At 42.4% G+C, this 12545-nt stretch overlaps 3 protein-coding genes across 4 annotated transcripts; 1 reads left to right on the forward strand and 2 right to left on the reverse strand.

Moving 5' to 3' along the window:
* The first annotated feature begins 111 nt into the window (after positions 1 to 111).
* LOC108111673 lies at positions 112 to 6668 on the forward strand. The gene is given in 6 exon segments (XM_017221207.2): positions 112 to 669; positions 731 to 1521; positions 1524 to 2051; positions 2131 to 2272; positions 2601 to 2999; positions 3631 to 6668. Coding segments are annotated over 6 exon segments (3522 nt in total). The 5' UTR covers positions 112 to 521; the 3' UTR covers positions 5145 to 6668.
* LOC108111674 (histone-lysine N-methyltransferase PR-Set7) lies at positions 6583 to 10836 on the reverse strand. 2 transcript variants are annotated; one of them, XM_017221210.2, is made up of 3 exons: positions 10659 to 10836; positions 9995 to 10397; positions 6583 to 9924 (listed from the first exon to the last, which is right to left on the reverse strand). In XM_017221210.2, exons 2-3 carry the CDS (start codon positions 10257 to 10259, stop codon positions 8111 to 8113), a joined length of 2079 nt encoding a protein of 692 aa, XP_017076699.2. In that variant the 5' UTR covers positions 10260 to 10397; positions 10659 to 10836; the 3' UTR covers positions 6583 to 8110. The 2 variants fall into 2 exon arrangements, with proteins under 2 accessions (XP_017076699.2, XP_017076700.2); XM_017221211.2 differs by lacking the exon at positions 10659 to 10836 and adding an exon at positions 10502 to 10618.
* Positions 10837 to 11379: 543 nt separating this feature from the next.
* On the reverse strand, positions 11380 to 12162 carry LOC108111654 (pro-corazonin). Its single transcript, XM_017221185.2, has 2 exons — positions 11879 to 12162; positions 11380 to 11749 (listed from the first exon to the last, which is right to left on the reverse strand). Exons 1-2 carry the CDS (start codon positions 12094 to 12096, stop codon positions 11497 to 11499), a joined length of 471 nt encoding a protein of 156 aa, XP_017076674.1. The 5' UTR covers positions 12097 to 12162; the 3' UTR covers positions 11380 to 11496.
* Positions 12163 to 12545: the final 383 nt, after the last annotated feature.

Genomic DNA, 12545 nt, shown 5'->3' on the forward strand with positions numbered 1-12545 from the left:
TAGGCATTAAGACTTATTGTTATTTTTTGTTGCACAAACATTTTATCAATATAGTAAATACATTTTTCTTGTTATCAATTGTGCGCAACGTTTTGCAGCACTTTTGCAATACCTTACGATTAAACGGTAACACTGACGGCAGAACTAAACCTGGAAAAAAGTATTGTTTTAGGGAAAATCATGGCTAATTGTAGCTAGAACGCGTTTTGGAAATTTGGCCAATACATTTTTAGGGCCACCAAAAAAACGGCAGTTAGGCAATATTCGAGGACAGATGAAAATTGACGCGTGTTAAATGCAAACAAGAAAATTCCAACACAGACCTTGAGTGGCTCTCTCACACACACAAGGCGCGAACACCCCTCCGCACCTGCGTCACACACATACAACACATTCACACCGATATAGGGGAGCAAAAGAGATAGAAGATCGAAACGTTCCCTGTTTTTTTTTTGGTTGTTTTTTTTAAAACAGGAAGTGGTCTTTAGGGGATCCTTTTGCTAAATTTTGCAGCTGGCATTATGGTGAATGTACCTCCGCCGCTGCTCTGCAGCACACCGCCGCCCATCGATTTCGGTGAGGAAGACGACGATTCCGGTTTGCAATCCACAATTCACTTGGATGAAGGTGACGAATACTCTAATTTTGGCTTAGTCAGCAGCTCGAAAGGTAAGCTTAGATATAGTTTCATATTCCCATATTTAATACTCACGTAAACCATACTTTTTAGAACCCACTACACCACCAGATCCCGTTGAGGAATTTCGAGAAAAGCCACCGGATTTGTTGGAAAATAAACAAACCGCCGAGGCATTCAATTACCAAGTCAAACAGACAATGGATTACGATGTTTTCGGAGTAACAGCACCGCCCACGCCGCCTCCCTTGAGCTTGGAGCTGGAAGAAGAGGAACTGGAAGAGCAGGTACCCTCCTTGAAGCTAGACAGTCTCAGTCTCTACTCCACGGAAAGCGTGTCTGCCGCCTCCACACTTTCACCCGTTGCGGAAACGGATATAGTTGCTCCGCCCGTGATGCACACAACCAAAGCCAATACCCTCAGCCATCAGGTCACGCTGGAGGATGTTTCCGATGACAGCGACGAGGAGTGCTCGCCAAAAAAACCCAAAGAACTATATATACGCGAAGGAGCCGTGGATTTTTTTGCCATCGAGGTTCTGTCAACACCTACTTTACCAAATGGCGATGGTTTTCCGGAGGGGGACAAGGAACCGGGAAAGGGAATAAACATAAAGAATAGCTTTACTGGCTTGGAAAGCCTGGATAAGAGTTCAAATAACTTGGCGACACCGTTGGAAACCCAAGAAAAAAGCTTATCAGACCCTCAGAATCTAGAAGAAACATCTAGCCAGTGGGGTAAAGCAGCGGAAAGTGATACATTTCAATTTGCAAACTTTGAAGAGCCGCCAGACGACTTACATTACAAAGAATCGATCCCAGAAAGTCAGGATATCGAAGAGGATGATGACTTTGGTGACTTTGCGGATTTCTCAGTGGCTGAAATAGATACCAAAAAACTCCATCGACAGCTTCTACGTCTGTCTTTGAAACACCTTCCTTAAAAGTCATTTCGACAACGGATACGGAACCTTCAAAGGCTGAGACAACTGCTCCTTCTTTAAAAGCTTCTTTTACATTACCTCCTCCAGAGCCAGCAGACGATGGTTTCGATGATTTTCAAGAGTTCGCCACTCCAACAAATGGAAGTCCTGGTCAAAGCGAAAACGATGATGACGACGATTTTGGTGACTTCTCAGAGCCCGTTGCGGCAGTTATTTCTGTACCTCCACCACCACCACCAGCGGCACCTCACCTGAGCATCGATGAAAGGGTGAAGCCAGTCCTGGAGCTGATGTTCCCGAAATCAAAGGAGCTGGAAAGCATCAGTATGGCTAATCGCAAGCCTTTGGCGCAGTGTCAGCGATTTAATTTTGGTGCCATCGAGCATGCCCAAGCTCTGGATTATCAATGGAGCAGTTCGGAGATGAGGCATGCCCTCGTTCGATCGCTGGGCATCGATTCAAGAAATATAGTAAGTCGGAAAATAATTTAGATTTCTTTCTTAGTCATAGGAATATAGCTACAGTAAATTAATTTTGTACTATTTACAGCTCTTCGGCGACAAGTGGAACTCATCGATGCCGCGATTTGCCGCCAACCTGAGCTTCGATCCCTTGAAGCCGATGAAACCATTATCGAGCGGAACTACTACAAGCACATTAGATCCAATTGTCAATTCCAGCAGCTATCAGGGTGAGTGTTCCCGAAAATCTCTGAGAGATTGCTCCACTTAGTTGCCGCAAATTAACCGCTACACAAGTTTCGTAAATCGAGAAATTGCCACCCAATATCGCCTAACGCTCGCTTTACTTTCAAACGCTTTTCGTTGCCTATTTCCTGATCCTATTGACACACGCTTCCCGGATTGGCCTGCCGTTCGATTGGCTGCTCCTTTCTATATACTTATGTATATATTACTTTTCCTTTTACGTTTGCCTTGTTTTTGTTTTAACCACATTTCTTCTAACTATCTCAACAAACAACAATCAAAAAGTTTATCCTTACGATAAATTGTATTTAGAATCACATGTACAGACATTACAATTGGAACAACTAGACCAACTATCGGTGGTGGCTAATGCTGATAAAATAAATCTTGTTACCTCTAACTCCCACACCAATAATAACAACATCGATAATGGTGAAAACGACGTTGCTGCTAACATCAATCAACTGGATGATAAACCACAACCACCTGTAATGGATTTGATGACCTATAACAATCACAATTTGACAATCGATTTGCACCACTCTCCACCAATCCACTCCACCACACATTTTGCCACCATCTGCAACAACAACAACAACAATAATAATAATAATATCGATAATAACAATCTTAACAACAATCATGCAACAACAACAATGACAATAACAATTAACACAAATCTCACTGCTCACGACGCCTTGCTGGATTTTAGTAAGTTTCGTTGGCTCTGTGCGTGTGTTGTAGTTGTTTCTTCTCAAACTTTTTTCAGTTTTGTTCAGTTTGGATTCTTTCTATATACTACTCAGCTCTATTTCTCTATATACCTATATACTCTCAACCCACTGATCCACAGTTCCCTGGTTCTTGTTACTTTAGCACAAAGCATCCGATCTCAGCCAGCTCAGTTCAAGCACAAGTAGTTGATACCCATCCTAAGATTTCCCCTCATTTTCACATTTTACTTAGCTAGATACAGTTCATACTAATATCTATATAACTAACTATATATATTGTAAACCTTCTTATCCATCATCTGATGTGTTCCTGAAACTTCTCCAACTTCAAAGTAATGCTGCTATTTTACAGATTTATAATGCTTGGAGATTAAATCTAAATCTAAACATAATAATAACGGTCTTTTATAAAGCACTAAGTATTTTTTTAAATTAACTGATATTAAGATTTAACTTACCTTTTCGTAATGCACAAAAAACGCGTTTTGAAATAAAAACATTTTTGTAACATAACAGATGATAATAATCTTAGCTTTAATCAAATATTTCATTATACTTAATAGTTATCAACTTGACGATAAAGTAATTGTTTCGATTCCTTTCCTTAGGAATGGAAAACGCCCCCGCAGCAGCGACGAGCCAAGCTGAAACGCGGATTGGCCCGCCTCATGGGGAAGGGTCCACCGGCTCCGGTTCTGGTTCCGCCAGCAATTCCGACGGTGAAGACCGACGAAACCAAAGCTATCAGCCAACTTCAGTCACCAGCGCCGAATCGAACCATATTGAATCCGCAACAGCGCCATCAACAACAGTTGTTGCTCCAACAGCAGCGACGCTATCGACTGCTTTATCAGCAGACAGCCCTGCCCACAAACTCAACAGCGGTGAGCAGTTGCATCAGCAGCGTACGGAGCCGGAGCAGTTTGATTTGAGGACCACTCCAACGCCAGCACCGCCAGCTCAGGAGGAGATCGTCGGCAGCTCGATGGCCAGCTATTCGGTGCCATTGAAGGAGACCCACATCTATACACCCTCCAAATCGGATACGGCGGTGGCCAAGACCACAACGCTGGCACCCATTGATTTCGACTACGAGATGGCGGCAACGGGCATAATCATTGATGAAACGGTGGTCAAGAAGGAGTATCGCGATGTGGAGTACAAACCACCATTTGGTCTCGATTCCCCCAGCAAAGTGAGTGGCAATGGAGCTGGTAGCAGTTTCGAGTTGCCACCCCAGGCAGAAGACGATGACTTTAGTGACTTTCAATCGATGCCGGCGACCCGGTCGAGAATCGATACACCTACTTTTGGCGAACAGATGATCCTCAGTCCGGCTATTCTGCTGCCTCAAGCCATTCCGTTGGCCAAGAAGCCAACTGCCTCCATAGAATGGGGCGACAATGCTTTGTCTAGCATAAATGCCGAGGAAATGGCCAGGATAGAGGAATTGTTCTCCTCTCAGGCCAAACCACTCACAATTAGCGCTTCGGTGGCCAAAAAACCAACTCCTCCCGCACCAGTTCAATCTCAGCCGCCTCAAGAGGATGATGAATGGTCAGACTTTGTCTCTGTTCCGGTTAACCAACAACAGCAGCATCATCAGCAGGCACAGCAGCAACACTCTATCGCTAACAACAATAATAATGTTAATAGCAATCTAAGGAAACCACCTGCAGCTCCGAAAGAAGATGATTGGTCTGATTTTGTGAGCAGTACACCACCCGCTCGACCGGCTCCACAATTCAATTCGGGTGCCTGGCAGAGTGCTAATTTCTACAACAATCCCTTGAGTTTGTACCAAGCGCAGCAGCAACAGCAACATCCCCACAGCAATCTGGTACCTAGCAGCAGCAGTAGCAACAACAACAATGTGCCAGCCATTCCACAGCAAATACACATTATGCATGACTTTTCGACAGCGCCCGTTTCTGGAGGATTGGGTGTGGGTGCCACCTACCAGCAGCAGCATCAACGTCAGCAATTCCAAATCGGCAATGCCAAGGTAGCGCCGCGCATCTCTCTAATTCCCGATCTCAGCTTTGTGGCACCAGCATTGCCCACTAATGCTGGTGCTTTCATGGGTGCGCTTCCGAAACCGAGTTTCGGTGGCAAGAAATGACACAAGAAGCTTAGGGTAGCAGGTGGCAGGGTCCTGCAGCAGCACCGTCAGAATGTGGGCGGGCCATGTCCACTGGGAGGCGTCGAGTCCACCATTCTCACGTAGGCAAAAAGAGAAGAGGGGCGTGCCAGTCAGTATTATGAATCCGTCTGATATTTACCATAAACCGAACCGTCACACATGTAGTTTGATGCAAGCTGTGTTCCATGTTGTTGTCGTTATTGTTGACGTTATCGTTGGCATAATTGTTGTTGTTGTTGTGCGTGCATGTTGTTGTTAGTCATAGATCAGGATTAAAAAAATAATAAGAAACAAAAATAGAAAAAAAGTTTGTGCAATATTTCGATTCCAAATTTATGTTGTACTTAATTTTGACAAAAACAAAAGTCTTAAATTTATCGAAAATTTTAATTTTTAAAGAGATGGCGGAATATAAATTGAAAAGATTTTAAGCTTTGACTTAGGACTACTTGAAAACCCAGTGAAATTCTCGAAACTATATAGGATATTCCTGAAACCTTTCGAGATTTTAAAATTTAAGCTTATGCATCTTCAGGCATGCAATACTAAACTTCGGTCATATCAATATACCATCATAAGATTAATCTTAGATGACCAAAAACAAAAGATTAGAAAAAATACGGATTTCAGGAATATCATAAATAATTTCTTAAAATATTACGTATCCGCTCTATCTATGTAGTTACATGATAATTTTAGCTTTACTAAATCCAAAATCTGCACCCAGCGTCGTCTAGAAATGTTAGAATACTCCACCAATCTAAGGACTATCATCAGTTGATCTACAGTAAAGCCTACGAATGCATTCCACAGACAGACTTCCCTTTTTGTAACTCCCTTGAAAGCAAATACTCCAAAGCGATTGCGGGCCACCACACATTGATGAAAACCCAACCCGCCTGATGCGAATTTTTCTATATTGTGTACTTAAACCAACAAGAAGAACCGAACTAACCAAGCAAACAAATAGTTAACGCTGTAAATGTAATAGGATTTGTTAGTTGATAGAGAAAAACTCCCGTGCATTCCAAGTGTAAATGAATGTGTGTGTGTCTGGTTGCCATGATGATCTCCAGAAAAATCGCTGGAAAACGAAACCCAATCCGCTCCAGTTCTTGATTATTGTTTTTCGTGTTAATTTGTTTTCATTTATTTATTTTTACTCTGTATGTTACGCACTTTAAGTTTGAATGTGTTTCAGTGTGTGTTTTGCGTGTGTGTGACTGAAAATTATAAACAATTATTAACTAAAACTAAGTGTTTAATGTAATCATATGTTTTATAGACTTAAATGTAAATTACAAATAGATTTTTATTTGTTTTTTATTTTATTTTGCCAAGTCAATGAATGGAAGGTAAAAACAAAAATATGATTATAGATGGTTGCTGCTTGATTTAAATAAATGAATTAACTATGTACTAGAACGTATTAAAATATATATTTAACATATTGTAAAATTAAAGATATGCGCAGATTAAAATAAACCTATTTAAAAAACAAAATCCTTCAATATATTGGAGCATTCATTGAAATACAGAAATCATGGTAAATTAATGGGGAGGGGTTACAACATAAATTTGAACTCAGTCGCTGAACTATATAGAAGCCGGATTTCTGGGACGAGGGCGGGCGAGGTGATCTATCGTTAAGTATATATATCTAGAATATGGTTGTTCGAGTGAGTGTGTGTGATTGAAACCTGCGTGTGAGTAGAGAGATTATAAGTAAATTGAAGCACTAGGTGTCCAGCAGTCCACTACTCTCCTGGAGAAGCCTCGTGAATTAATGAGTGTTGTGTCTATGATATAAATCAACGATTTAGTGTCAGTTCCTAGGGGGTGGTTTTTCTTGGAGCAGGTGCGAGGGGGTGTATAGCTCTATGGCAGTAAATAGTACGTAATAGTTAGAAATTACACATGTATCTAATATAAATATCTATATAAATAGTGTACGATCGATTTATGTCAATGTGAATGTATGTCTCCATTAACATCTTCATGATAATCATCATCTCTCTCTAAATGGTCAACAGTTTTTCATTTTCATTCAATTATCTTAAGATGCCTTAATGCTTAAGCGCGTTGTTTTTGTTTAATTATTAATATTATTATCTCTCCTTAATTTTAGCCTTGCTCTAACATAATGAAAAGCTAACAAATCCAAAAAATATGCTCATGAGTGTGTGGGGGGCACGGGTGGATTGATCTTTTGATAAAGAGTCCTAGGGTTGAATCGTAATCGTACAATTTTAAGGCATTTTGCTATAGGGATCATGGGTCTAATATCAATTTACAATCTCTATAGTCTAGGTCTTTTTGATAAGTTTATTCTTAATTAATTAATTTCGATTATTTAACTGACCAAAGAAAATCTTTAAATCTTTAAATGTATTTGATGTTGGAAACGGCAAAGACCAAAATTGACATTAGACCAATTTCTGTGGCAAACGTGTTAGAATTTACACTGATTACTTTCCGTCCCATGGGTGAGGGGTGTGTGGGTGTTTCGCTATCGGTTATGATATTTTGAACTAACAGTTTACATACTTTTCCTCAAATAAGATCTAAGCTCGGGGATGTCCAGAACAGGTCTCAAATACCCTGCTCTGCGATCCATTCTGATTTAAGTTGCCGGAATTTTGATTGATTGAATTGGTCTTACCAAAAAAATTAACATGTATCGATCTTTGTAAATTTTGTGTTAACGAAAATTATGAATTAAAAAACAATTCCGGCAACTTATCGTAATGGGAACAGGGCGGAAAACAATTTGGCTGTGTCAAGGCGCGGCAATCTGTCTATAAAAGCTATGTAAGAATCCCTCGAGCCAAAAACCTGTTTAGCCCTAGTCTTATGATTAAGATTCTCTGCCTCGAACATGGTAAATAGTCTTCGTTTTAAGGCTGAACCGCATCCCCTTTTGTGAGCTCCTGGAAAGCTCTTCCTCAGAAGGCCAACCAAGGATGATGCAACAGGGATTCCTTGGATCGATCTCCGTAGTCGTAGGTCAGCTCCTCCCCCGGCTCAATGTCGTCTTTGGCCAGGAGTACGAGATGAGGTCGCTGCTTGATGAGTACCACTTTGGTCATCAGGTTGCCAGCACGTGAGTGATTGATGAGGCGTCCCAGCTTTCCGGTGTCAACTGTGGCATCGATGCAGTACTGCTGGGTCTTGTGCTTGAAATAGTACATATAGCACCCGGCATTCTCATCCAACGCGTAGCGTTTCTCCCGTTCAGCGGCCTCGGTGATGGAGATGAGATCTCCCACATATTCAACTACAAACTCGTTACGTTTGAAAGGTCTTTCAGCAACTACGCCTCGTCCTTTGCCCATGAAGTGACGAACTTGGAGACCCTCGCAACGTTCTTCGAGTATCGCTTGCTCTAGGCCTCTCATCCATTCTTCTTTGACGGCTGTCTTAGTCTTGCGTACACTTCTTCGGACCGGGAAGAAGTCGGTCATCTCACGGTTGCCATTGGTGGCAGCCAAAGGCAGTGGCGGTTGACCCTTTGCTGGCCCCTTGTTTTTGGTCTTAGATTTCACAGGTGCTGGCTTCAGCATGGCTTTCATGCCCACTTTGTTACTGTTGGTTGTGGCTGGTGCTTTGTTCTGATTTTCCCGCTCTTCGGCGGCCTTGAGCAAGGCATGGACATCGTCATCGTCCTCCTCTTCATCTTCGTCATCTAGCACCACTACGACGTCCCCCTGCTGCTGCTGTTGTTGTTGTGGCGGTGGTTTTTGTAGCTGAGGCTGTGGCTGATAAGGCGCTTGTGGCTTTGGCTGGTTCAGTCTTCGGCGCGACTTACAGGCGGCCACCGCTGCCGTGGTGGCGGGCAATTTTCTTGGTGACTTGCGTGGTGATAATGAATCCGTCGATCCAACCTTGCAAATCCCTCCTGTAGCCTTTAAAGCCGTTTTGATGGGCGAGGGACACAGAATACGATGCGGGGTAGCTGGCTTTCTGCGGCGAGCTTGCCCCGCTGGCGATTCTGTGTTGACAGTTAGTCCACAGGCCACGCCGCTGTCACAAGAACTGCTGTCATGATGATCCAAATCGAAATTTGGTCCAGCCAGTGGCTCCTTTTGTCCATTTAGGCTTACTATTTGATTAAAGCGCCCATTAAGGCAGGCATTTAGCACCGATGGAGGTGATGAGAATACGGCTCCTGCGAGTTCAAAACTCCGATTGATTTTTATACTGGAAGCTTTGGTGGGTGTGCGATCTATGTCCAGGGTAAGCACGGGTTCTTGCAGGAAGATGTTGTCGGTGCTGCTGCTGTGGGTGGAGCTATGACTGTCTCGCAACGCAGAGCGATGAGTTTGGAAGTCGCCCAGAGTGCCCAGTCCTTCTTGTGGCTCTGTGATCTCTTTGATGTGTGACATTTCAGGAATCTCCTGAATGGCCTCCATTTCGTGCTGATAGCAGGGCGAATTTGAAGAAGCTCTGGAGCTGCCATCGAATAATAGTTCCTCCACCACTTGCTGCAGCTCCTCGTCCATTAGCTTTTGTTCGGCCTTGGCATCTTCTTCGTCCACAAAGGGCACGTGCCCATTTATCTGTTCGCCTGCTAACTTTAGCTCTTCATCACCTATATTTAGTTGCACATTTAGATCCTCATCCTCCAGTTTTAGCTCTTGATCACCCAGCTCCAGGTGCTCCTCTGTATGTATTGTCTTTTGGGTGTCCTTAACGGCAGCATTGGCTTTAAAGAAGTTCTCAATAGTGCGAGTTTGCGAGCGTGTGGCCAAGGGAACCCCTGAAATTGTGATAAGCCAGAGGTTTTTCAGCCACTAAAGTTAACCTCAAAAACAGACAGAAGCACTTACCTATTGTGCGACCCGCTTTGTTGTCTTTGTGATGGCCTTTGTGGGCCATCATTGTGGCTTCCGGCAGTTGACCATTTTCGCTGACCTTCATCAATCGGCAGTCTTTCCGCTTGGGGCTGGCAAAATACTGATCCTCCAGCAAATTTCCCGCCACATTTAGTGGCAGCGTTTGGTCAACCGGAATTCCAGACTCCAAGGAGGCTCCACCAGAGGATGAGGATGTGGTCTCCTTGGCGGGCCGTTGTCGTCTTCGCACCATTATCATTTAAATGGGGTTGGGGGCGCGTGATCGCTGGGTGGGCGGTAGTTAGTTGGTTGTTTTTTGTTATTGGTTGGCGCGTTTTTCCTGGACACGCGTTTATCCCACACACACGCACACGCGATAAAACCAGACTGCAATTACCTGGGGGTAATCGAAAGAAAAGAAAAAACAAACGTAGAACTCATAAAACATTTGCACATTACATGTGTGTTTTTTTCTTCTTTTTGGCTGTCTCTCTTTCTCACTTTGCACTTTTTCTCCTCTTCTCGCCCCTCTTGCGTACAGTTTTCGCCACTGAAAAAACGTCGTCGTTATTGTTGTTGTTGTGCGAAGCGAGCGAAAGAGGAAGAAGACCAAAAGAAGAAAAAAGAGGGAAAAATATTGTAAGTCCACGCAATGCACCTCGCTTGGAAAACTGTTGTCATACGCAGCAGCGCATTTTCAATCGAATGCGATCGACTATATGCATGGCAGCATTTCGATGGCGGGGGAAATTAATTGTTGCACTTTTCCGCAAACTTTTTTGGTTCTTTCTCTCGATTTGCGTCGTTCAGTGTTACCAGACGGAGAAACTGCTGCATTCCACCAAATGCATTCGACCAGCCCTGATTTTGCAATCGAAAACTCACCACTGTTTCGTTCACTTTAAAAATCACATGAAAGAGCGAAATAAATTACATAGAACTAAAAGGTTATAGAAATAAAAGGGCACAAGATATTTTATATATTGATCGATATTATAAAATCAAAATTATCCGAGGACTATCGATATTTTTTAGATTTGTGCGCAGAGCGGTAATTAAAGATATCGACAGTGACTTAAGGTAACGTTCCTTTTTTAAATTTCTTATTAAAAACTTTATATCTTAAAACTCTCTGATCTTTTAGTAAATTTGTAACAAAATAAAAATATTTTTACATCGTAATTTATTAACCTTACACCTTTATATTTCAAAGGCCTGCTTTTTGCTAGTAACTTAAAAATGTTTTATATTCCTTATAATTCTTTTCTATCTAAACTTTTTCTTAATCTCTTCTTATAGAATTTATAATTAAATACTTATTGTATTGTTTTAAGACCATAAAAACATTTAATTGGTAGCAGAATAATTCACTTAAGATATTCATAAAATGCCTCTGGTTTATTTAACGGTTTAAACATTTTTTTTTTTACATTTTTGTAGCATTTTTTGCTAGTTTAACATAAGTTTTCGCATTCGATGGACAGTAGATGTCATGGCTAATGTTTTCCAAACACATTGGGCTCAGCAGAAGCTCCGGCTCCAGCGGCACTCAGCTCATCTAGCAGATCATTCGACTGGCGATGTCTATTCGGGATATTGGCATTTGAATATAAAACATTCTCGTTATTAATGTTGTTAATTCTGGAATGGGAGTTGCTTTCAGAATCTGCATCTCCTCGATTGGCATTAAAGTCCGATCCTGGGGCACAATTACGACTAATCAATGAACGTTGGAGCTGGGAAAGGCAACTAAAAGAAAAACATTTAAAATAATATAACGTTAGAACAATATACTGAAACACTAGTTTTCAGAGTAAATTTAAATGAAAGATAGATTTCTTAGTTCACTACTTTTATTTAACACTATTTTAAACTTACCGCTCCAATCTACGTTCGCTGCTCCAATCCTGCAAATCATAGAGTTCCGTGAATCCCAGATCGTTGCCCCGATGGAAATGACCGTTGGTCAGCAGGGGAGATGCTGAGTTGAAGGATCTCTTGCCATTGGTCCAGCCACGGGAATACTGAAAAGTCTGGCCCATGCAGGCCATAGACAATGTAAAGAGAAACAGCGGCAGTAACAGGAGGCGCAACATAGTTCTGCAGAAGTTAGTCCTTGTCTCAGGACACTCGGAAATCTCGATGGGTTCCTTTCGCTTTCGAGGCACAGCTGCGTCTGGGCTTTTGATGCTTCGCGTTTGGTCTTTTATATCGATGTTGGGCCATACACGATAGATGCCAAAGGATGCGTGATGTGCCTTTCAGAATCCTTGCTTCAATGCCTCCAGAAACACACACTTACGCAGATTAACCGGGGATTATTAGCACCCAATTGTTTCAACTTGCCAGTTAGCGCCCACATATGGCCACGCCTCTGCCCCTGACATCCCCCACTTTGCCGCAGCTGGCTGCTCAAACTGAATGCATTTGCTGATTGGAAAACTACCACTTTTCCCAGGGGGAGGAAAATCAGAGGGGAGAAGCCAAAGGCTTAAACTAAAATTACTCGACCCGAAAAAAGTAATTTGTGAGCATTGCCATAGGG

Source organism: Drosophila eugracilis, unplaced genomic scaffold, assembly GCF_018153835.1.
Source record: "Drosophila eugracilis isolate 14026-0451.02 unplaced genomic scaffold, ASM1815383v1 contig_401, whole genome shotgun sequence".
Taxonomy (NCBI): domain Eukaryota; kingdom Metazoa; phylum Arthropoda; class Insecta; order Diptera; family Drosophilidae; genus Drosophila; species Drosophila eugracilis.